We start from the raw sequence: 21,857 nt of genomic DNA on the forward strand, positions 1-21,857 counted from the left end.
ACCCCCCCCCCCTTTTTAAGGATGTGTGTGTTGGCCACCTCCCAGCTGCATTGGGTCCCCTGCCATACAAGGGAAGGGTATTTGTGGCTAACACAGAGTGCACCCCTTTGCTTGGCCCGCTCGCCCCCTTTAAAGTTCACAGCTGCCAACATGCAAGGGGCTCAAATATTCCCACAAGTCTGCCCCTTCTCTACCAGCCTCCAAATTCCCCTAGGCCCAGGGCATCTCGAGGTAGTGGGGTATATAGTGTCCTAGTGTGTTGATGTTAAAACAAGAAGCCATTACAACAGGTTTATGAAACAAGTTCTGAAGTTTACTAAAACAGAAAGAAGGACTTTTAAGACAAAGATATGCTTAAGTTACAGAAAACCATGATATTCTCTTTGGAGCAAAGAAAACCAAAATAAAGCAGATTAAAATGCAATCACTGGGCTTCCACAATCCATAACATATCAGACTCTCGGAAGAATCTTGCTCCTGAGTAACAACCCTTTATTTCCCTTGTTCCTTATCACATTGAGTTCCTCCAGGATGGCTTCCTGGTTAACATGGGCTCCCCTTGTCAACCTCATGCTCCACCCCTTGCCTTCCAGGTTCCACCCCTCACATACTTTTCACCAGGGCTGGCCCAATGCATTTTGGCACCTAAGGCAAACCACAAAATGGCATCCCCCCCCCCCCGGGGAAGAAGGGGTGAGTGAAGATCTACATCAGGAACAAGGCAAGGTGTGTGGAATCAAATCAGCCTTAACTGATGGTTGAAGTGGAATCAACGGTTGTCAGGGGGGTAGGGGAAGGGGCCACTCAGAATCATGCCAGGTAGATGCAGAGCCCAGGAGACCTCAGAGGGCAGACCCACCATTTCCTTCTGGGTGGGTGGGGCGGAGAAGACCATCAGAGGCCACTGGAGAAGGCTGCCGAGGAGGCAGTACACCCAGCCCCCAAGTAGCACACCACAGCTGTGGCCGCTATGTATCCTTGAAGGTCAGATCTGTTGCCCCTGTACATTGTGTCGCCTGAAGCAGTTGCCTCACCTTGCCTCATGGGTGCACTGGCCCCGCTTGAGATGCCTCCCTTGACATCTGAGCCTCAGGGCATTCAGTAGCTTTCCAAGATATCCCTGTAATTCCCAATGCACAAGCAAGAAAGACATGTTTGTATGACATGCAAGTCCACGCATGCACAGTATGCATCTGCCCATTCAAAGAGTACAGTGAAGTCCAATTCCTTCATGGCTGCTGGGGCTTGGGGAGAGAAATATTGCAAAGCAGAAAAAAAATGCTGAATAAACATTTTCTGTCGTTAGCCTGTCTGCACAATTAGCAGAAGCAAAATGTAAGGTAGGGCCGCTGCAGAGCACATTATGCAAGCAAGAGTAGGGCAAGGGAAGAGGTGGGAGAGAGCATCTGCTTTGCATGCAGAGGCTCCCTGGTCCAATCCCCAACATTGGTTGGGAAAGGCTCCTATCTGAAACTCCAGAGAGCAGCTGCAATAGATGGACCATTAGACGGACCTGGTTTAATAAACCAAACAAACAACCATTTGCCAAAATTAATGAAGATTGCAGGATTGTTTCTCAGGACAAAGATTACCTAGAAAAATATTTTTGTGGTTGTACCTCAATATGGACAGATATTTCTTTCCTAATCCAAACTGGAGCTCCACAAAGAAACAAAATGTGAGGATTCACCCTCCAGAGATTCTTGCTTCGATCTCGGCCCTTCCTTGATGCTTGACTGAACATTCCTTCTCATGGTGTCTAATCTCTACTCTGAGGGACTTCTTTCTTACACTTGGCAAAGAACAATCTTTGCAGGGAGACAGAAAAAGACTTGTAAAATTTCTCATTGGAAAAGTTGTAGATGAAGGGATCCAAGCAACAGCTGACCATGCTGAAAACTAAGGAGACATAATAAGCTATTTCTACACGGTACCGAAGCCCACAGGATGTCCAGTAATATCTCACAATCAAACCCACTGTCTGGCAGATGTGGAGGGGTGTAAAACAGATGCCAAAGATGACCAGAGTGATGGCGATCATCTGCTTGGACTTGGTCCTAATCACCTTGCCTCGAAGATTGGCTTGACTGATTTTAGCAATGTAGGCTCCCAACATCACATAGGACACCAGAGAGATGCCAAAGGGAATGAGGAAGCAGAAGATACCCAGGAAGATTCTGTATGTTAGATAGAGGTAAGCCAGCTCTGACCGGTAGATGCTCAGGCACTTGACCGAGTTGCCGATGACTGAAGTCTTGAGGAAGAAGAAGAGTGGAAGCCCCTGCAGGAAGAGGAAAGCCCAGAAGACCAAGACCAGCTTTTTCAAGGCAGACTTCTTCCTCCAGAGGGTCTTGGCGTTGTAGTGGACAATGGCTTGGTACCTGTGGATGCTGATGAGCATGAGGAAGAAGATGCTTCCATACAGGTGGGTGCTGAGCAGGAAAACTTGAAGCTGGCAGACAAACTGCCTAAAGGGCCAGTGGTTTCCCAAGCTGAAATAGGCCACCATCAATGGCATGACCGGAAGGACAATGATGTCTATCAAGGCCAGGTTGAACTGAAGCATGATACCAGAATTCCAGCGCTTGATGGCAAACCAGAAGATCCAGAGGCTGATGCTGTTGAAGACCAACCCGCCCACTGAGACGATGCCCAAAATTACTGGGAGGGCAAAGTGGATCCCCTCTGGCTGGCATTGTGTCACGTTGCTGGTGTTCATTATGTGACGGAGGCAGGTGGCTCCAGATGCTTTGGAAGAGAGGTCCACACGACTACTCGTCCAGGAAGAAAAGAGGAGAAACAAAAGACAGGTTTTCAGTTCCCTGCCACTTCCTAGAAGATATGGTTCAACTGTGTCCTTTCTGTTGTGTAGTTGTGTTGTGCTGTGTGTCCCCCACCCCCTTTTGTATGTTGTAGGTGAAGGTACATTTCCTTTTAAGGTCTTCTAATATGTCCTCAGACAACGGGAAACAACCCCAAAAGGTGGAACCTGTTGTTCATTTCATGACCTTTGCGGTGTTCTCAGAAATTATCTGGTCCTTCAAATGCTAGAGAAATCTGAGAGCGTCTTTAAAACTAGGGCACTTCAATTAGAACACTTGTTTATTGAGCATTCGTCCTGATTTGTGTGCAGAAAAACTAAGAAGAGCCCTGCTGGATCAGGCCAGTGGTCCAGCTAGCCCAACAACCTGTTCTCACAGTGGCTAGCCAGATGTCCCAATGCCAAGCCTGCAAAGCAGGACCTGTGCGCAACAGCTCAGATTTGATGACAATTGCCATTTTTGGAGCATGCATTCACATTTGTTTGCACAGAGGCTAGATGAAGCTGTGTCAAAGCAAATGTTATCCCAGACTTTGCGGTGCATTTTCTAATTTCGAGGGGGAGTGGGTTTGCCATGTGAGAGCTCCCAATGGACTCTAAATGTGCAACATACTAGCCATGAAGGCTATGATCTGCCTGCACAGCCAGAAGCGGCAGCGCTTCCAATTGCCGATTGCTAGAGACCACAGGTGGAAAGAAGGCTCTTGTGCTCAGGTCCTGCTTGTGAGTTTCATATAGAGGCTTATAGAAGGTTCAGGCTTTAGGGTGAGGGGTGGGATGATGATGATGATGATGATGATGATGATGAACCATTGTTCTGCCCGGACAGAGGTTCAGTGCAGAGGGCCTTCTGGCGGTTCCCTTACTGTGAGAAGCCAGGTGACAGGGAACCAGGCAGAGGGCCTTCTTGGTAGTGGCACCCACCCTGTGGAATGCCCTCCCACCAGATGTCAAAGAGAAAAACAACTACCAGTCTTTTAGAAGACCATCTGAAGGCAGCCCTGTTTAGGGAAGCTTTTAATGTTTAATAGACTATTGTATTTTAATATGCTGTTGGAAGCTGCCCAGAGTGGCTGAGGAAACCCAGCCAGATGGGTGGGGTATAAATATATTATTATTATTATTATTATTATTGTTATTATCATCATCATCATCATCATCATCATCATCATCATCCAGGTCTGAAAAGAGGCACATCGTCAGGGAGCCAGCCAGAAATAAATCACACAAAGTAAGTGAAGTTAACTCGTTATTAAAAGAAACAGTCTTCTCAGGGGAGGCAGGCCTAATGAACACAGACGAGTTTGGATTTGATATCCCGCTTTATCACTCCCCTTAAGGAGTCTCAAAGCGGCTAACATTCTCCTTTCCCTTCCTCCCCCACAACAAACACTCTGTGAGGTGAGTGGGGCTGAGAGACTTCAGAGAAATGTGACTAGCCCAAGGTCACCCAGCAGCTGCAGGTGGAGGAGCAGGGAATCAAACCCGGTTCACCAGATTACGAGTCCACCGCTCTTAACCACTACACCACAAGGCAACTCTTCACGATAGGTCTTGCCCCTGTGAGGCAGTTGTGGAGACAAAAGGACCCTGCCTTCCCATGGCTAAGTCTCCTCGTCCTCCCAGTCCTTCCCAAACAACCTGAGACTACACCTATGAGGCACCTGCTCCTCTTGCCTCATACCTTTCCCAGTCCTGGGAGATCAAGGTGGGAAGAGAGCTTGTTGCAGCAGGAGGGGGAGACCCTCCTGGCTTCTTCACCAGCCTGACTCATCTCTGCCTCTTGGCCTCCCTCCTCTCCAGCTTCCTCCTCCGCTTCTGATTCGGGACTTCTCTCTGCTACAGACCCTTCAGCTTCCGACACCACCTCCTCCCAGGCTCCCCCTCTAACCACTCATCATCAGTCCACCACCAATCCATGGGCTCTGAGCCTTTTTCTCTTGGGGGTTCCCCAGCTGTTTTCTCCCACCATTCCTCTGAGTCTAGCCAGTCTATGACACATGGACACTGGTGTCTTGAATGATGTAAATACACTCCCAAAGACAAAAGGTTGGTTTTCTTTTCTTTTCTTCCTATTTCTAAAAAGGTGTTTTATTCTACTATAAATAACATTAAACAAACCTTAAAGGATTGGGGGTTGAGGCAACAAGAGCATTCTTACTCCCCGTCTGCCCATACCACATTATGGTTTCCCATTGGCTAGTTTTCTGCTTTCTTTAAAAAGAATACACACATAAACACTAGTTACATCCCACCCTTCCTCCACGGAAGACCGCACCTCTCACTGGCCCTACCTTGCACCCTCCTTGAGTATTTTTGCTTCATTGGGATGTGTCCTTCAACTGTGATCATGCCTCTTGCTTGTGTGGACAGAGACTAGAGAGGAGTGACTATATGTAGACCCTAGGTCACATTACTCTGTACCTTTGAAGCACATGGAGTCATAGAATTTCAGAGTTGGAAGGGAACCCAAAGGTCATTAGTCCAACCCACTGCAATGCATGGATTTCCCCCAGCATCCTCTTTCCAAGCAGGCCTGGTGCCCCGGGACACTCCTAATGCACAAAGAACCCTTTAATGTCTGACACCAGCAGCTGGGATTTAGGGGGTATACTGGCCTTGCACATGGCTTCTCTTAAAGAAGCTTGGGAACTGCAGGTTGTTACAGGTGCTGGGAATTGTAACTCAGTGTGGCATAATCTGCAGCTCCTACAGGAAATCAGAAGACAATAGGAGGTGGGGAGCATGGCTGGTTGCAATGTATTTATAAAATGCTCTTGTGTTAAAGGCCAACTGCACTAGTATATACATTCTTTTGTCCAATGTTGTGTTTAATTAAACAGAGAAAGGAAGACTTTACTTTTAAAACAGTGTAGTAAAAGCTATTGTGGACCACACCATACATTTAAATCACATGCAACACAAATTTAAAACACATTACTTTCACCAAAGAAGCCTGAGAACTGTAGTTTGTTACAGGCGCTGGGAATTGTCGCTCAATGTGGAGTAAATTACAGTACCCAGGATTCTTGGGGGGAAGCCATGTGCTTTAAGTATACGGTGTGTGTGTGTGTGTCTGTCTGTCTGTCTGTCTGTGTGTCTCTGTGTTTGTGTCATATGTATCAGCTTCAATTTTGCAATCCTTAATTTGGTGATATTCAATCCCATTGCAAAATAGTGACAGACTGCCTAACACATTTCCCTAGTTCTCTACTGTTATGTATTGAGCTGAATCCTAGAACAATAGGATCCAGAATGCAGCAGTCTAATTGGTCCACAGGAGCCACCCAATCCAGCTCCAGGTGGAAGTGAATCAGCGACCTGATTGGCCTGCAGGAGCAGCCAATCAGGCTTCTGGAGGAAGTGAATCCGCAACCTGATTGGCCTACAGGAGCAGCCCGGAATTAGCCAATCACACGGGGCCCATTGTGTAATTAATGTATATATAGCTAGACGTTTTGGGGAAAGTTTCATTCATTGCTACTACGAGCTGAATAAAGAGCATGAAATTTACACTCGACTCCGAGTATATTTCATCTACAGTGCTGCTATTTTCCCCCCTGCTGAGGATAGGGAGAAAGAGAAGGAACAGATGTGTGTGAGACATGTTTGGTACAAGACTGTATACATGTGTTTCTTTAACTCCATTGCAGTCAGTGGCGCCATCAGGACTGAATTTTAGGTCAGATGCCCAGGGGCCCCACTTAGCATAACAAGAAGAAGCCCCCCCCCCCACTCACAATGCAGCAGAGCTGGCTTGCCACATTTTGAAGTACACAAAGCAACACATATTACCGTAGAGAGTCTCCTTGCTGCTCCCTGTAAGGCATTGAGTCCAGACTCAAATATTGCCCACACACAACACTGATTTCAGTTCCCTAATTATGACCACCCGGGTTCCCTATTTCCAAAATCCATTTCCTCTGTGACATATTCTCCTGCAAGCCAGAACAGAAGCAGGAAATCAAATAGGGGTATGTACTTCCTGAAATCCATGCCCACCTATGAGCCAAAACAAAACTGGCTTATTGGCAACTTGCATGGAAGTGGGCAGCCTTTGGCCCTATGGATGTTTCTGAACCACAACTCCCATCAGCCCCAGCAAGCACAGCCAATGGTCAGGGCTGATGCAGGTTGTAGTTCAGCAACAACTAGAGGGCAAAATATTCCCCATATTGGAATTACGGTAGATCTTCGCTTTTTGCTTTCAGACCTCTATCTAATTATCTGTGCCTAAGGGAAGGTTGAGGGACGTGGGTGGCGCTGTGGGTTAAACCACAGAGCCTAGGACTTGCCGATCAGAAGGTCGGCGGTTCAAATCCTCATGAGGGGGTGAGCTCCCGTTGCTCGGTCCCTGCTCCCGCAAACCTAGCAGTTTGAAAGCACGTCAAAGTGCAAGTAGATAAATAGGTACCACTTTGGTGGGAAGGTAAACGGCATTTCCATGCGCTCCTCTGGTTTGCCAGAAGTGGCTTTGACATGCTGGCAACACGACCCGGAAGCTGTACGCCGGCTCCCTCGGTCAATAAAGCGAGATGAGTGCCGCAACCCCAGAGTCGGCCACGACTGGACCTAACGGTCAGGGGTCCCTTTACCTTTAAGGGAAGTTTGGGGGGCTGCTTTTGCCTCTGGCCCAGCCCACCGCTGCTGTTCAGAAGGGAATGTGACACCCCTGGATTGAAAAATGTCCCCCACCCCTGCGATAAACCATTGTTTCCCATTGCATCAAAATGCAAGAAGTATCGGTTTGGTGCAACCCAGAAGCAGAACCTTCTAATTTCCTCCATTCATGCATAGAGAAAGGAGCAGAAGGAACTTGCAAGATAAGGGCTTGTGCCATTGCTTGTGATCTGGACCAGTAAGTCACAAACTGGTGTGACTGTGAAGCAAATCTAATGGCCTTAAAACAGGACTGGGGAAACAGCTGTCCTCTTGATGTTGTCCTCCAGCTCCCAGCAGTCAACATCTGGGGGGGCCACCCGTTCCCCACCATTCCATCTGAAGAGCTGATCAACAAGATTTAGTGTTTGTAAATTAAAAAAACACATATCCAGGGCTTCCCAAGTGTTCTGCAAAAACAGCATTTTAAAAAGCCAGGGCTGTGACAATGAAAAAACCCCAAAAGAGTCCTGTGACAATGTAATAACTAAGTGGTGTTCAGCCCAACCTGACTTGTTTAGTTAGAAGCAAGTTCTGTTGTGCTCAGTGAGGCTTGCTGCTGAGTAAGCATGCATAATACCACATCTTAATGGCAGAAGAGACATAGCAAGCTGCAGTGAATTTTTTTTGTTTTTTTATTTTTTTGCAGGGGAACAGTTAGGACCAGAGGTGCCAGCTTGTGAGGGCATTTGGTGGGGGTGTTGTTGCACATGTGACATTGCGATATCCTGGCATTGTGCACATGGACATCATGCCTCCTTCTCTAAGCCAGGTAGAAGCTTCCCTGGTTTTGGGAAGGAGTAGACCTGCCAGAATGCTATTTGCAGAAATAAATGGGTCCCACGGTAGCTTTCCTGTGGTTTGACAAGCCACAGCCCTAGAAATTTCTCACCGTTATTTCCTCTACTGGGCTTGGTTTCTTGAGAACAATCAAGCATCGTCAGTCACAGGAAAATAAGGTTGAGGCAGAATGCCAGCAGCCCATGATGCTTACATGAGGCTCCTGCAAGGAGGGAGGTACCTGTGGGCATGATGAGCATGGATGCTTCCTTGGTGCGCATTGGGGTCCTTGGGGTCCATTGCTTCATGTCTGGGGACGAGTGGGGCCTTTGCACCTCCCTTAGGATTTGGCCTGGCCGCCTCTGGTCTTTGTCCCTCTCTCTTGCCATCCTAGGTAAGCCAGTAAAAGGTAAAGGGACCCCTGACCATTAGGTCCAGTAGTGGCCGACTCTGGGGTTGTGGCGCTCATCTCGCTCTATAGGCCGAGGGAGCCGGCGTACAGCTTCTGGGTCATGTGGCCAGCATGACTAAGCCGTTTCTGGCGAACCAGAGCAGTGCACGGAAACGCCGTTTACCTTCCCACCAGAGTGGTACCTATTTATCTACTTGCACTTTGACTTGCACTGCTAGGTTGGCAGGAGCTGGAACTGAGCAACAGGAGCTCACCCCGTCGCGGGGATTCGAACTGCCGACCTTCTGATTGGCAAGTCCTAGGCTCTGTGGTTTAACCCACAGTGCCAGTGGTGGCTGACAAAAACTGGGGTGATTCATCCAGGGTTGGGGTGGGACAGGAACTACTGAATTTTTTAAAAAATACTCTTTTTTGGAACAAGAGCAATAATCAGAGCCCTGCTGAATCATCCCAAGGAAGACCCTTCTAGTCTACTATCCTGCCTGTCAGGATGCTACAGGTGAGAGCTGTGTGCAGGGTATTGACCAAAGGTGGACAAACTAGCCCAGATGGAAAATGACCGTTCCCCCACCAGAGGTACTACCCCTCCCCTAACACCCATATGATGAATAGTTACCTGAAAAGGCATGGTCATAACGAAAAGTTAAGCCAGAGGTCAAATCAAAGCCAGTTACTAACTGGGTCGAAATGAATCTGTGTGTGTTTGTGTGTGTTTATTTCACAACATTTATACACAGCTTGATTGTAATAAAACCTCTAAGACGGTTTACAGGAAAAAACTAAAATTAAAATTATCAACAAAATATATTTAAAAACAGGTAATTAGAAACCTTTTAAAAACAATTAAGATCAGCATTAAACTAAAAAGAGACTAAAACATGTCAGCTCATCCTCTATGCGTCTGGGTAGGCTTGCTTGCTTGCTTAAATAACATTGTTTTAAGCAAGCACTGAAAAGAGAACAGTGAAAATGCGTGTCTAATACCAACAGGCAGGGAGTTCCAAAGTGTAAGTGCTGCTACACTGAAAGAAGAATTCCTTAGAAGTGCACAATGGCTATTACAGTATGTGGCACCTGTAATAGTACCCGTTCTGCAGATCGAAGCTTTCGAGTGGTGTAAGGTGAATCCCACAAATAAACTGACCCCAGGCTGTTAATGGCTTCTCACACGAATAATAACAGCTGAACTTGGCCCAGTAGCAAGTGAGCAACTGTTGCAGGTGTCTGAGCAGAGATGTTATAGGCAGACAGAAGCAGGTCACATTCTGACAGCAACTGTGCTGCAGCATTCTGCACCAAATGCAGCTTCTGGATCAAGTACTGTACAAGGGAAGCTGTATGTAGAGTGTGTTGCAGACTTGGCCCCGTAACAGAGCCGGGTCTGCAAACCAAAGTGGGATTTCTTTGTGGGAAGTGGACTGCTGTTTCCCTTTCCCTCTCCTTCTGTACAACCAGATTGCAAACTGGTTTCTCTATGTACCCTACTGAGTAAAGATAAAGATGTTCTGCTTCCCCCTTTCACAATATTTGCCAATATAGGAGATAGTCAAACAGTGCTCCAGAGCCTGCTGTTTCCTCTTAACTGTGCACAATGAATCAAGCAGCCAGGAGCCATGAACGTGAAGAGCATTCTGCTTATTTGCCAACCACCTGGCAAGTCTTAAAACTTAATAGGTATGCTGCTGATGCCTCACTTTTTAAAGAAAATATACCTGTGGTTAAAACTGGAGGTCACATTCATGTGGCAGTTTATTCCATTTCCCTATCTTAATTTTCACATTATATTTGAGCTTTCACGCAATGTAAAAGCCATTTCTGGGAAGCAAATGGACTGTAGTTCATGTTTAGTGCTCACGTCTATGTTATCTGATTGCAGAAAGTATCTCTATGCAGCCCTCTTAAAACAGAAAACTCAGAAGTAAAGTGAGGAAATTTGGGGCAGCTTACCAGTTCTTTCCTGCCATTTTCATGGGAGAGTCACAGGGGAACAGAAGGAAGCCCGAGCAGACAGGGTGGGGGAGCAGCAATGTTGACCACCGATGTTCATTGGTGTGAATGAAATTTAGCATGACATGTCAGCATATTGGTCTAATGCAACGGGTACCACAGTGTGAAAGGAGTATTAGAAAACACGAGAGAGGAGCTAGCATTGTAAGGAAGACTAATGCAATATTCCCCACTCCCCTAAGTCTCTTTACCCTCCAACTCAGAAACAGAAACTCTCATGAGTCTGAGTGTGCATATTATTAAGAATTTCACATTGAAAGCTGATTTCTGTTCCTTTTCCTTTGGTTATTTGTATCCTCTGATTTTATTTAGTTCGGCCTCAATGGCAGCAGATGTGCAGCTTTAAATTTCCACATATTTCAATAAATGTCTATATACAGATAAAAAAACCCAACAACCTAAAAGGCAACAAATACAACCATAAAACCATAAAACACTATGCAGCTGCAGCAAGTTAAGATCCCTATCAACTATGCTTTAACACAGGGATATATTTTTTGTTTATCAAGGCTGGTGTGTGTGTGTGTGTTTGTGTTTTGCTAAGAGATCCAAAACTGCACACACTTAGAGGATGTGTTGCTTGCTGCATGTTTGTGCCTTGCTTTTCCTCCCAGGAACTCAGGGCTGTGGATCCTGTCTTACCCTCCCCACTTTTTATGGTCACAGCAGCCCTGCGAGGTAGGCTAGGCTGAGAGTTGGTAAATTCAGTCCCCAAAATTGTGAAAGTGCTTTGCTTGTGGTTATTTATCAGGCGATTTGGGGGTCTGGTAGTTTGCTGTAAATATCACATGTTGCATTTAAGCTGCTTTTCTGGCTTTGTTCGTGTTTATTTTCCTTTTCATGATCTGTGAATGGTGGTATATCTTTGTAACTTGCTTTTCCCCACAGATGCTCATAGTTGTGTACATTCTCCTCCCCACCGTCATATTTGCAACAGCCCTGTGAGGTAGGTTAGGCAGAATTAACTTACGTATATAAGCAGCAGTTATTGTCAATAGATTGCTGGCACAATCCACATACAGTTTATGTGGCTCAGATCCTGTCAGCATCCCTGCACCTGACAATGTCCAACATTACTTACAACCCCATAGTGTTTTATCTTTTACCTTTCCTTTTCCGAAGGACATTTTCTCACTTGGACACCAATAATCCTCTTAGGGAATTGGAAAAGAGCCTGTGAAATTTCTCGTTGGCAAAGTTGTAGATGAAGGGATCTAAGCAACAGTTGACCATGCTGAAGACCAAAGAAATGTAATAGGTGACTTCTATGTGGTACAGAACCTTGCAGGACACGCCATAATATCTCACAATGGAAGCCATGGACCCACAGATGTGGAGGGGTGTGAAGCAGGTGGCAAAGATGACCAGGGCAATGGTGATCATCTGCTTCGACTTAGTCTTCATTACCTGGCCTCGGAGATTGGCTTGACTGATTTTAGCAATGTAGGCCCACAGCATCACGTAGGACACCAGAGAGATGCCAAAGGGAATGAGGAAGCAGAAGATCCCCAGGAAGATGCCATAGGCTAGGTAGAGATAGGTCAGCTCTGACTGGTAGATGCTCAGGCACTTGACCGAGTTGCCGATGACTGAAGTCTTGAGGAAGAAGAAGAGTGGAAGTCCCTGCAGGAAGAGGAAAGCCCAGAAGACCATGACCAGCTTTTTCAAGGCAGACTTCTTCCTCCAGAGGGTCTTGGCGTTGTAGTGGACAATGGCTTGGTACCTGTGGATGCTGATGAGCATGAGGAAGAAGATGCTTCCATACAGGTGGGTGCTGAGCAGGAAAACTTGAAGCTGGCAGACAAACTGCCTAAAGGGCCAGTGGTTTCCCAAGCTGAAATAGGCCACCATCAATGGCATGACCGGAAGGACAATGATGTCTACCAAGGCCAGGTTGAACTGAAGCATGATGCCAGAATTCCAGCGCTTGATGGCAAACCAGAAGATCCAGAGGCTGATGCTGTTGAAGACCAACCCGCCCACTGAGACGATGCCCAAAATTACTGGGAGGGCAAAGTGGATCCCCTCTGGCTGGCATTGTGTCACGTTGCTGGTGTTCATTCGGTGAAGGAGACAGGTGGCCTAAGTAGAGTTGTCCGTACACGTTCCAGTTCAGAATACAGAGTTGGCAAGCAGGAGGAATGATGATTTGCTTGTGGTAGGTGAAGTCGGCTGCTAGCAGTGCCCTTCTGTCACAGCTCTGAAAGTGTGGCCGAGGTGGGGCCCTTCTCCCCTGCCCATTTCCTATTTTTCTCAGGGCTTCTTCTGAGTCAGTTTCACACCCAAAAGAAAGACTGAAACTTGTGTTGCTTCTCTTGCACAGAAATCTGGCACTGACACTTCAAGTCTTTCGGTTTTTGTTTTTATTTCAGAGAGTTTAACACTGAACTTTAAAAGCATGGGGCTGAATCCATCTAAGGCCCCATCTGCATTATACGTACATTTAAAGCATCACCATACCACTTTAAATATTCATGGCTCCCCCCAAAGAGTCCTGGGGACTGTAGAGTTTTTAGGGGACCCCCTATTCCCCTTCACAGAGCTGCAATTGCCAGTTTCCTGAGGAAAAGGATTGACTCTTAAAACATTATGGGAATGGTAGCTCTGCATGGGGAGTAGGGGGTTTCCTAAGAACTCTCAGCATTCTGAACAAATTACAGTTCCCATAATCCTTTTGGCAGGGAAGCCATGACTGTTGGCAACGATGTGATACTGTTTTAAATGTACAGCGCTGAAAACACCTGCCATCCTAAAATGTCACCTGAGTTGAATTTCTCCTCCATCCCTACCTGTGATTACTAATGACGTTGCACAGTGTCAAAATTGCACTTGATTACAACCATTCCCCTGTGCACCCACACTTCTCAATCGCTCAGGTCCCGATGCATAGAATCATAGAATTGTAGTGCTGAAAAACTGGAAGGGACCACAAGGGTCATTCTAGTCCAATCCCCGCAATGCAGGAAACTTTTGCCCAACATAGCGCCCAAACCAATGACCCTGAGATTAAGAGTCTCGTATTCCACCAGCTGAGCTACCCCAGTGCAGATGGAGAGGTTGAAGTGCCAAGTACCAGCAAAGATGGTGGTACCCACTGGAATTGGTAGGGCAGGAGAAAGGGATCCCTGGTGGCGCCGGAGATAATGAGTGGCAAAGTCAACTCATTTGTTCTTATCCTCCTTCCTGCTGAGTTCACTCATTTACTTACTTATTGCACTAATATTCCATGCTTTTCTCCAAGGAGCTCAAGGTGGCATATGTGACTCTCCCCCTCCTTGTGTAACCACCACAACAACCCTGGGAGACAGGTTAGACCGGGAGGCAGTGACTGGCCCAAGGCCACCCAGTGAGCTTCATGGCTGTGGGGGGGATTTGAACCCTGGTCTCCCCCAGCTCCCAGCCTGACACTCTAACCCCTGGGTAGGCAACCTAAGGCCCGGGGGCCAGATGCGGCCCAATCGCCTTCTAAATCTGGTCCGCGGACAGTCCAGAAATCAGCGTGTTTTTACATGAGTAGAATGTGTCCTTTTATTTAAAATGCATCTCTGGGTTATTTGTGGGGCATAGGAATTCGTTCACTCCCCCCCCCCAATATAGTCCAGCCCCCCACAAGGTCTGAGGGACAGTGGACCGGCCCCCTGCTGAAAAAGTTTGCTGACCCCTGCTCTAACCACTTCACCACAGTGTCTCTCCAGTTCTACAGGGGCAGCACTAAGGAGGAGGAAGCTGATAGGCATTGTCTGCCCCAGACAGGTTTTAAATAGGCAGGCAGGCAGGCGACAGCTAGCCAAGAGCAAGCTGAGGGTAGATGAAATATAGGGCACTGCCCCATTTGTCCTAACAGGGCAAACTCGGCAGCACACAGTTCTCACCCTGTTTTGCGTTGTGAAGCATGCGAACCATGCCCCACAGTGGAGGGGATATTTCTTATACAATTAAGCTTAGTTAATAATCCAAAGTATTCCTACAGTGGCCTTGTATAAATATTCCTCATTGACTCAGCACTTTATTTCTATGCTTCTCTTTACTGGTGGCTGGTCTTGTCATGCTTCTTTGTACTTTGTATGGTTTAAATTGATAAAAAATTAAATTAAGAACAAAGTGACCTGGAAGACTTTTCCTGTGAGCTGAGCCAAGCCTGCTGCTTATGCAAGTAGGTATGAGAATGGGTTAAGCCAGTTTGGGGAAACCTTAGGACTGGGGGCTACACGTGTCCCTCCAGGGCTTTCTATCTGGCCCTCAGCACTCTCTCCAGGCCACGCCCCTTGCTGCTCCTATTTTGCCCCCTGAATGTTTCTGTTTGACTGGAATGTGTCTTTGAACCCTCTTGCTTGTCTAGATTGAGGATAGGGGTGTGTGTTTGTGTGAGAGAGTGGAAACCGGCCTACTGTATGGAGGGAAAATATACATTAACCGCTCCACCTGCTTTTGCCTGGCATGTGGCCCTTGGAAGATTGCCTGGAAGGAGATTAGCCCCTGGGCTGAAAAAGCTTTCCACCTATGGGTTAAAGTGAAACACTGAGCTCCTGGTGAGCCTTGGGTGGTGGTCAATCAGGTGTTCAACAAGCTATCTGTTTGGCTGATTACCTGGGAATGCAAGTACTTTGAAAGTCGGTAGATGGTTAGTAGATTGCAATCATTATTGGGGGGGTGGACTCAGATCATATTCTTTGAAGTTTTCACAAGAAAGGAGAGTGAGCTCTCTGTAGCTGGGGGGGGGAGCAGATCTTCTACTTAGGGGCAGTCACCTGAAGCCTTTGGCCTATTGCTGCAAAGAAGACTCCTAGACGAATCTCCGCCTCCCCTCAATCAACCAGAGCTTAGTGAGGGTGCACAATTTAATTCTTGGCCCCAACATACTTCCAGTTCTTAGCTGGAGATCCATTGTGGGTTCCAGTCCTGACATGAGCTGTGCAGTACTTAAGTACGAAGTACTTAATTTATTAAATAAATAAAGAGTTGACCTTTAAAAATATTGGCAAGATTTATGTGTGCAGGGGTGCATCCCCCCCCGCTCAAGTATGCATGCACAAATTCCTCATTATCAGCCTTCACAAGTCAGAAATTTCAGATCCCTCACCCGTTGCAAGCTAAAACAACCAGGGATTGTCTGCCATAATCACTAGCAGGTTTATTGTAGCGTAAGGTTCCACCTGTCCAGTGAAAGTTTACTGTACAATAAATGCATTCTCCTTCATAGGGTGACAAGAAGACTTCCTTTCTCACTTTTAAGCTTTCATATGAGAAATGTCAAAGTGCTAAGTCTGTACTGGTTCATATTTTGATTCACATCGTCTCTGCAACCACACTGCCACTTTCAGCTTGGAATCCTTCCTACTCTTTCTAGTGTTTAGTGTATGTGTGCCTTTCCTTATGTAGCTGAAACAGCACCACCCAAACACAGGAGGGAGGTATCAGCAGCCTTGGGAGAACTCAAAGTCTGCAGAAGTACAAGCATCTTTTGGGGAGAGGGACCCTAATGGGGGAACCCCAAAAAAACCCTCAGCAAGGATGGAGTGTGTTTGGTGGACACAGGAAACCGATTATTGAAGGATGGGGAGTGGAGCAGAGAGGTGAGTAGGGGAGTGTAATGGAGTCACTGGGACCCTGAAGAGCAGCATTCTATGGGCCCCTCTAAACCTGGGTTTTATTGCAAGTGTATTCTGTAACGTGTTCTTGACACACAAAAAGTGCATTAGTGATGGGTATATTTCTGCCTTAGTTTGTTCTGAGATGCGCTCCCAATGGCACCATATTTTGGTTGTCCAGAGCAGGGTGGGGACTATAGAGCAACAGAACCAGAACATTTGTGAGCATGAAAAGTTCTGGGATTTCAGAAGGAAGTTATGGGACATGCACAGATGAAAAATGAAGCCATGTGGCCACCCCAGAACTTTTCACAGGTGGCAGACAGCATTGAAAGCAGATTTGCATACGGCCACTCCACTAGCATTATGAGAACAAATAATCATGGGTGTACAATGAAAAGGCTGTCTGGAAGGGCCCTGCCCTGCCACATTTTCTCGCAGGTCCTTCCAAATGTCGTTTGTCCTTTACATTTGCCAACAGTTCCTCAATCTAGCCCTCAAACCTGGAACCCAAATGCGGGTGGACTGATGCTGAATTCTTATATTGTACTCTGTTTTAGATACAGAGTGCACCAGACCAGTGGCAGCAGAAGGAAGGGCGGACAATATTCAGACAAATGATGGAGCTGGTAGGCTATTGTTTGCAATAGCAGCAGAAATAATCCTGTCTCACTTCTGCCACCATTTGCTCATGCGATCAGCGGGTTTGTCTCTCATTTTCATTTCCTCTTTTAGGCTCAGCTGCTTGGGAACAATCAAGCACAATGAGCCACAAGAAGGAAAAGTTGGAGGGGAGCTCCAAAAAGTCCATCTTGTCCATGGGATGCTCCTGACTTGGTTGCTGGAAGATGGAAGGTATTCGTGGTCATGAACGGCATGAAAATGTTCTTGTGTTCCTTGCAGTCAATTGCTCTGCCCTTGTGGCCCTCAAGTGGAGTCCTTATACCTTCCTGAGGATTCTGCCTGGCTTCCTCCAGTCTTTGTACCGGTCCCTCCGCGGTGGGTAAACCAGCGGCTGAGAAAAGCCTGAGTGGTTCATCCGGGAGGAACGGCTGAAAAAAAGCAAAAGGGTGTAAATATATAAGGAACTGACTTACCAAAAATAAGGTGAAATATTGAAGAAAGGTAAAAGTGATTATAGGAATGCTAAGAATTTAGTAAGATTTATGGAAGTCAGAAAGAGGGAGGGAAGGAGGTCGATGCTCTGTTAGAGCAATGTATTAGGATATGGAATTATGTAACAAAATGTGAATATGAAAAATGGAAAATTATTATGGAAAAAAGCAAAAAAAGAACATCAAGAAGAGCCCTGCTGGAATGATGCTGTAGTTGGCTACTAGTTTCAAGTTCCTTCTTTGCACAAAACTTCAAAATGCAACTTAGTCAGACCACTGGTATTTTCACCTGAGATTCAAAAAAGTGGACTCTCCTTCACTGGAAGTTTTTAAACAGAGATTGGACAGCCATCTGTCAGGGATGCTTTAGCTGTGATTCTTTCATTGCCCTTGGGATTCCCTTACAATTCTGTGATTCTATGGTCCTAAGCGCATCCCACCACATTTAGCTTGCACAATTAAAGCTGATTTGGCACCTTTTGCAAAACCCACTTGCCTGAAATCAGACTTTTTGCAATAAAGTAACAGATGTAAAAATGCCCTGGAAATTGTTGGATAACAATTGCTTGAGGCAACATCATTGAACCTCCCTGGAAACTTTGGCCTTTTCTTGAACATTCATTCAAATGCCATATAAGCTACCTGCCAACTTTGGCCAAAGGATCAGGAAGATGGCAGTAAACTTGTAAAAAAAAACTTAAATGAGAATCAAAGTGAATATTCCCTGAACCCCAAATTAAGTAAACAAGTGAATAAGTAAGTAAGTTTGGTGTACAATATACCATATATCATATACCTACACGACTGAGCCAGCATGTATATTCTATAATCTCATAGCCTCCCACAAGTACCCTGATTTTCCAGGGACAGTCCTAGGAATTACAAAAGCCACCCCAGCTTCTGATTTGAGCCTGGAACACCCCTGTTCCCTCCGCCAGCCCTGCCAGCGCAAAGCTCAGAAAGGAGGATGAGCTGGTGCTTGTCCCAAGCAATGATGAAGGTGGCTGTGGCTGCTGCAAGGGAGACCCCTGCTGCCTCTCCATGGCTGCCACTGGCCTCTTCTACTGGGCAGCTATTATTTATTATTAATGTTGTGATACATATATGAAATCTTTACATATTGATACATATGCATTATATTCGTAAATTCACATTTTCACATTTCATTATGTACCAACGCTTATCCATTTCTTATTTCTTGCCCTGTGTCTTCCCTCAACCCATGACTGACTTCCTTGTTATTGTTTTGTAACTTTATTATTGAGATTGTAATTTCGTATCTTAATAATTAAACATTCAATATTATATATCTGCTTAACTTAACTCAACCTAGTGAAATCAGTCTATTTTTGTTGTTTAGTCGTTTAGTCGTGTCCGACTCTTCGTGACCCCATGGACCAGAGCACGCCAGGCACTCCTGTCTTCCACTGCCTCCCGCAGTTTGTTCAGACTCATGTTTGTAGCTTCAAGGACACTGTCCCACCATCTCGTCCTCTGTCATCCCCTTCTCCTTGTGCCCTCCATCTTTCCCAACATCAGGGTCTTTTCCAGGGAGTCTCCTCTTCTCCTGAGGTGGCCAAAGTATTGGAGCCTCAGCTTCAGGATCTGTCCTTCCAGTGAGCACTCAGGGCTGATTTCCTTCAGAATGGAGAGGTTTGATCTTCTTGCAGTCCATGGGACTCTCAAGAGTCTCCTCCAGCAATAAATTCTTGTTGGAGCATCTTTTGGTCATGTATTCTTCTACACATTTCCATTCCTGTTTGAGATTTTGATTAGATTGCATTCTAATTGTTGCCGTCATTTTCGCTAATTCAGTCATTTCAAAAAAATTATGTTGCTAATCTTTGGTACTTCCGATTTCCAGTTTTTTGCAATCAATAACCTTGCGGCGGCTGTTGCATATGAAAAGATTCTCTTCATGTCTTTGGGGATGTCATTTGTTATAATTCCTAAAAGGAATGTTTCCAGCTTCTTACCAATTGTTGTTTTTTAAAAAAAAATTCAGTTCCTCATGTATATTTCTTCCCCAAAATTTAATTTTATCACATCTCCACCAGACATGATATAAGGATTCCTCTGATACCTTACATCTCCAACACAGATTCGATGTTAAGTTTATAAATTTTAGCCAGTTTTACAGGGGTTAAGTACCACCTGTAAAACATCTTCATAATATTTTCTTTGATAGTAATACAGTGGCACCTCTGGTTAAGTACTTAATTCGTTCCAGAGGTCCGTTTTTAACCTGAAACTGTTCTTAACCTGAAGCACCACTTTAGCTAATGGGGCCTCCTGCTGCCACTGCGCTGCCGCCGCACGATTTCTGTTCTCATCCTGAAGCAAAGTTCTTAACCCGAGGTAATATTTCTGGGTTAGTGGAGTCTGTAACCTGAAGCGTATGATACCTGAATCGTATGTAACCTGAGGTACCACTGTATATGAGGTGAAATTAATATCTGATTTCCAAAGTTTTTCCCATTGATCTAATGAAATCGCTCATAGTGACTGCTGGATAGGGGGTGAAGAGGATGAGAGCAGCAGCATTGCGTCCTTTGCTGGTGCCCAGGGTGCACATGTACGCACATGCACCAGACAGGACCAGGGGCTGGGCCCAGAGGGTAAACCCCCCCATACCAGCCCAAGTCCTACCACTACCACCTGGCCCAGGGTGGGGCCTGACAGGCCTATAAGATCTGCTGCTGTGGCTGCTACCACCCAGGAGGATTCCCCTGCTCAGCGCCTGAGGGCCCCAGTCCTGCCACTCACCACCTGGCCCAGGGCGGGGCCTCATGGGCTCTGTAAAGGACTGCTGCCACTGCCGCTGCTGCTGCTGCGCAGAGAGGGCTCCGTTTTCTTTGTTTTTTTGTTTAAATTGCTGTTATTTTTTACCTATGTCATTTTAAACTGTGATATTAATGCTGTATTCTTAATTTTAGATTTTGATTTACTGTATTTTTCGCTCTATAAGACGCACCAGACCATAAGATGCACCTAGTTTTTGGAAGAGGAAAACAATAAAAAATATACTGAATCCCAGAAGCCAGGACAGCTAGCGGGATCGCAGCGCAGCGATCCCTCTGGCTGTCCTGGCTTCTTGCTTGGCCATGCACAGCCTCTCCCGGGGAAGGGGAGCCTTCATCTCCCTGCCTGTGAGAGGCTGCCCGCGGCTAAGGCTCCCCCAAGAGCTGCACTCCCTTTAAAGAGCGTGCAGAGCGTGTGTGCGGCTCTTGGGGGCTTTTCCCCGAGGAGGGAAAAGGGCACCCCTTCTCCCTCCTCGGGGAAAAGCCCCGAAGACCCACACACACGCTCCATGCGGCTCTTTAAAGGGAGCTCTGAGCAGAGCCTCCCGCCTGCATTCACGCCATAAGATGCACAGACATTTCCCCTTACTTCTTAGGAGGGGGGAAGTGCGTCTTATAGAGCGAAAAATACGGTATGTGGAAGTTGTTTTCCATTTGGTTGTGTATGTATTTTTTTACGTGGTTTATTTATTGTTTATGACTTTTGTAGTTATGTAAATCTTGTCGTGTTGTAAACCGCCTTGAGCATTGTTTTTAACTGTGGAAAGGCAGCATACAAATAAAAAATGATGATGATGAAGTCTTGCCGCCACTGCAGAGCGGGCACAGGGAAAAGAGGGTTCACAGGGCTGTGCTGTGCCACACCACCCGCTCACCCACTTGCACAGGGGGGAGCTCAGCCAGCCAATGGGTGCTGTGCTAGTCCCAGGGGGGAAGGTTACCGGGAGGCGAGGTCAGGGTCCTGGGTCGAGGGTTGGTAGACTGTCCTCCACGGGCGAAGCGAGGACCAAAGCGAGGAACTGGACAAGGACAGGAACTCCGGAGGAACAGGACTGGAGGCTGGCCGAAACAGCTCTTCAACGACGTTGCTCCTGCAACCTGGGACTGGGCTGACTCACCTTTATCTTCTCTGAGGACAGGTGCGGTCCCGGCCCCCAGGAGACCCGCCTCTCCTGGCCTTAAGGCGAGCACTCCTCCTGGGAGAAACCAGTTCCCTTCGCCTCTCTGCCCTGAGCCTCTGCAGCTCAGGAGAGGCTGAAGGGTTACTGGACCCAGGGGAAGACTCACCTTCCCCTGACAGGGCTGGGAGAGGCGCACCTGTAGGCACTGTGTCTTCAATCACCTCCGGAGCCAGAGAGGATTCACCTGGTGCCTGCTCTTGAGGATCCGGCACAGGTGCAGGTGCTTCAGATCCAAGGCCCTGCCCCAGCTCAGCCGGCCCTGGAGGCGGGGACTCCTGTGCAGGCTGGGGTTCCTCCGGTTCGGCCTCTGAATCGGATTCCCAGGCCATCACAGGTGCATTCCCACAACACTGTGGCGGCAAGACCAGGCCGGGCTCTGGAGCCCAGAGCCCCACAATGGCAGACAGGGCAGGGATCCCTGTGGGGGGGGGGGGCTCCAGTAGTGTAGCTAGGGGGCAGAAGGGAGGGGCACCCCGGCAGCACTTACCTTTTG

The 21,857-nt window shown here is 46.9% G+C and overlaps 2 protein-coding genes across 2 annotated transcripts; both read right to left on the minus strand.

Moving 5' to 3' along the window:
• Positions 1–600: 600 nt before the first annotated feature.
• On the minus strand, positions 601–3,089 carry LOC128406796 (P2Y purinoceptor 2-like). The gene has a single exon (XM_053374490.1). The coding sequence runs from the start codon at positions 2,717–2,719 to the stop codon at positions 1,760–1,762; it is 960 nt and encodes a 319-aa protein (XP_053230465.1). The 5' UTR covers positions 2,720–3,089; the 3' UTR covers positions 601–1,759.
• Positions 3,090–11,507: 8,418 nt separating this feature from the next.
• Positions 11,508–13,068, minus strand: LOC128406656 (P2Y purinoceptor 2-like). The gene has a single exon (XM_053374204.1). It carries the CDS (start codon positions 12,738–12,740, stop codon positions 11,811–11,813), a length of 930 nt encoding a protein of 309 aa, XP_053230179.1. The 5' UTR covers positions 12,741–13,068; the 3' UTR covers positions 11,508–11,810.
• Positions 13,069–21,857: the final 8,789 nt, after the last annotated feature.

The sequence above is a fragment of the Podarcis raffonei genome, chromosome Z, assembly GCF_027172205.1.
Source record: "Podarcis raffonei isolate rPodRaf1 chromosome Z, rPodRaf1.pri, whole genome shotgun sequence".
NCBI classification, from domain to species: Eukaryota; Metazoa; Chordata; class Lepidosauria; order Squamata; family Lacertidae; genus Podarcis; species Podarcis raffonei.

Bases quoted from the DNA above. Each gene is read 5' to 3' on its own strand.
- LOC128406796 (XM_053374490.1), bottom strand. From the start codon at position 2,719: ATGAACACCAGCAACGTGACACAATGCCAGCCAGAGGGGATCCACTTT.
- LOC128406656 (XM_053374204.1), bottom strand. From the start codon at position 12,740: ATGAACACCAGCAACGTGACACAATGCCAGCCAGAGGGGATCCACTTT.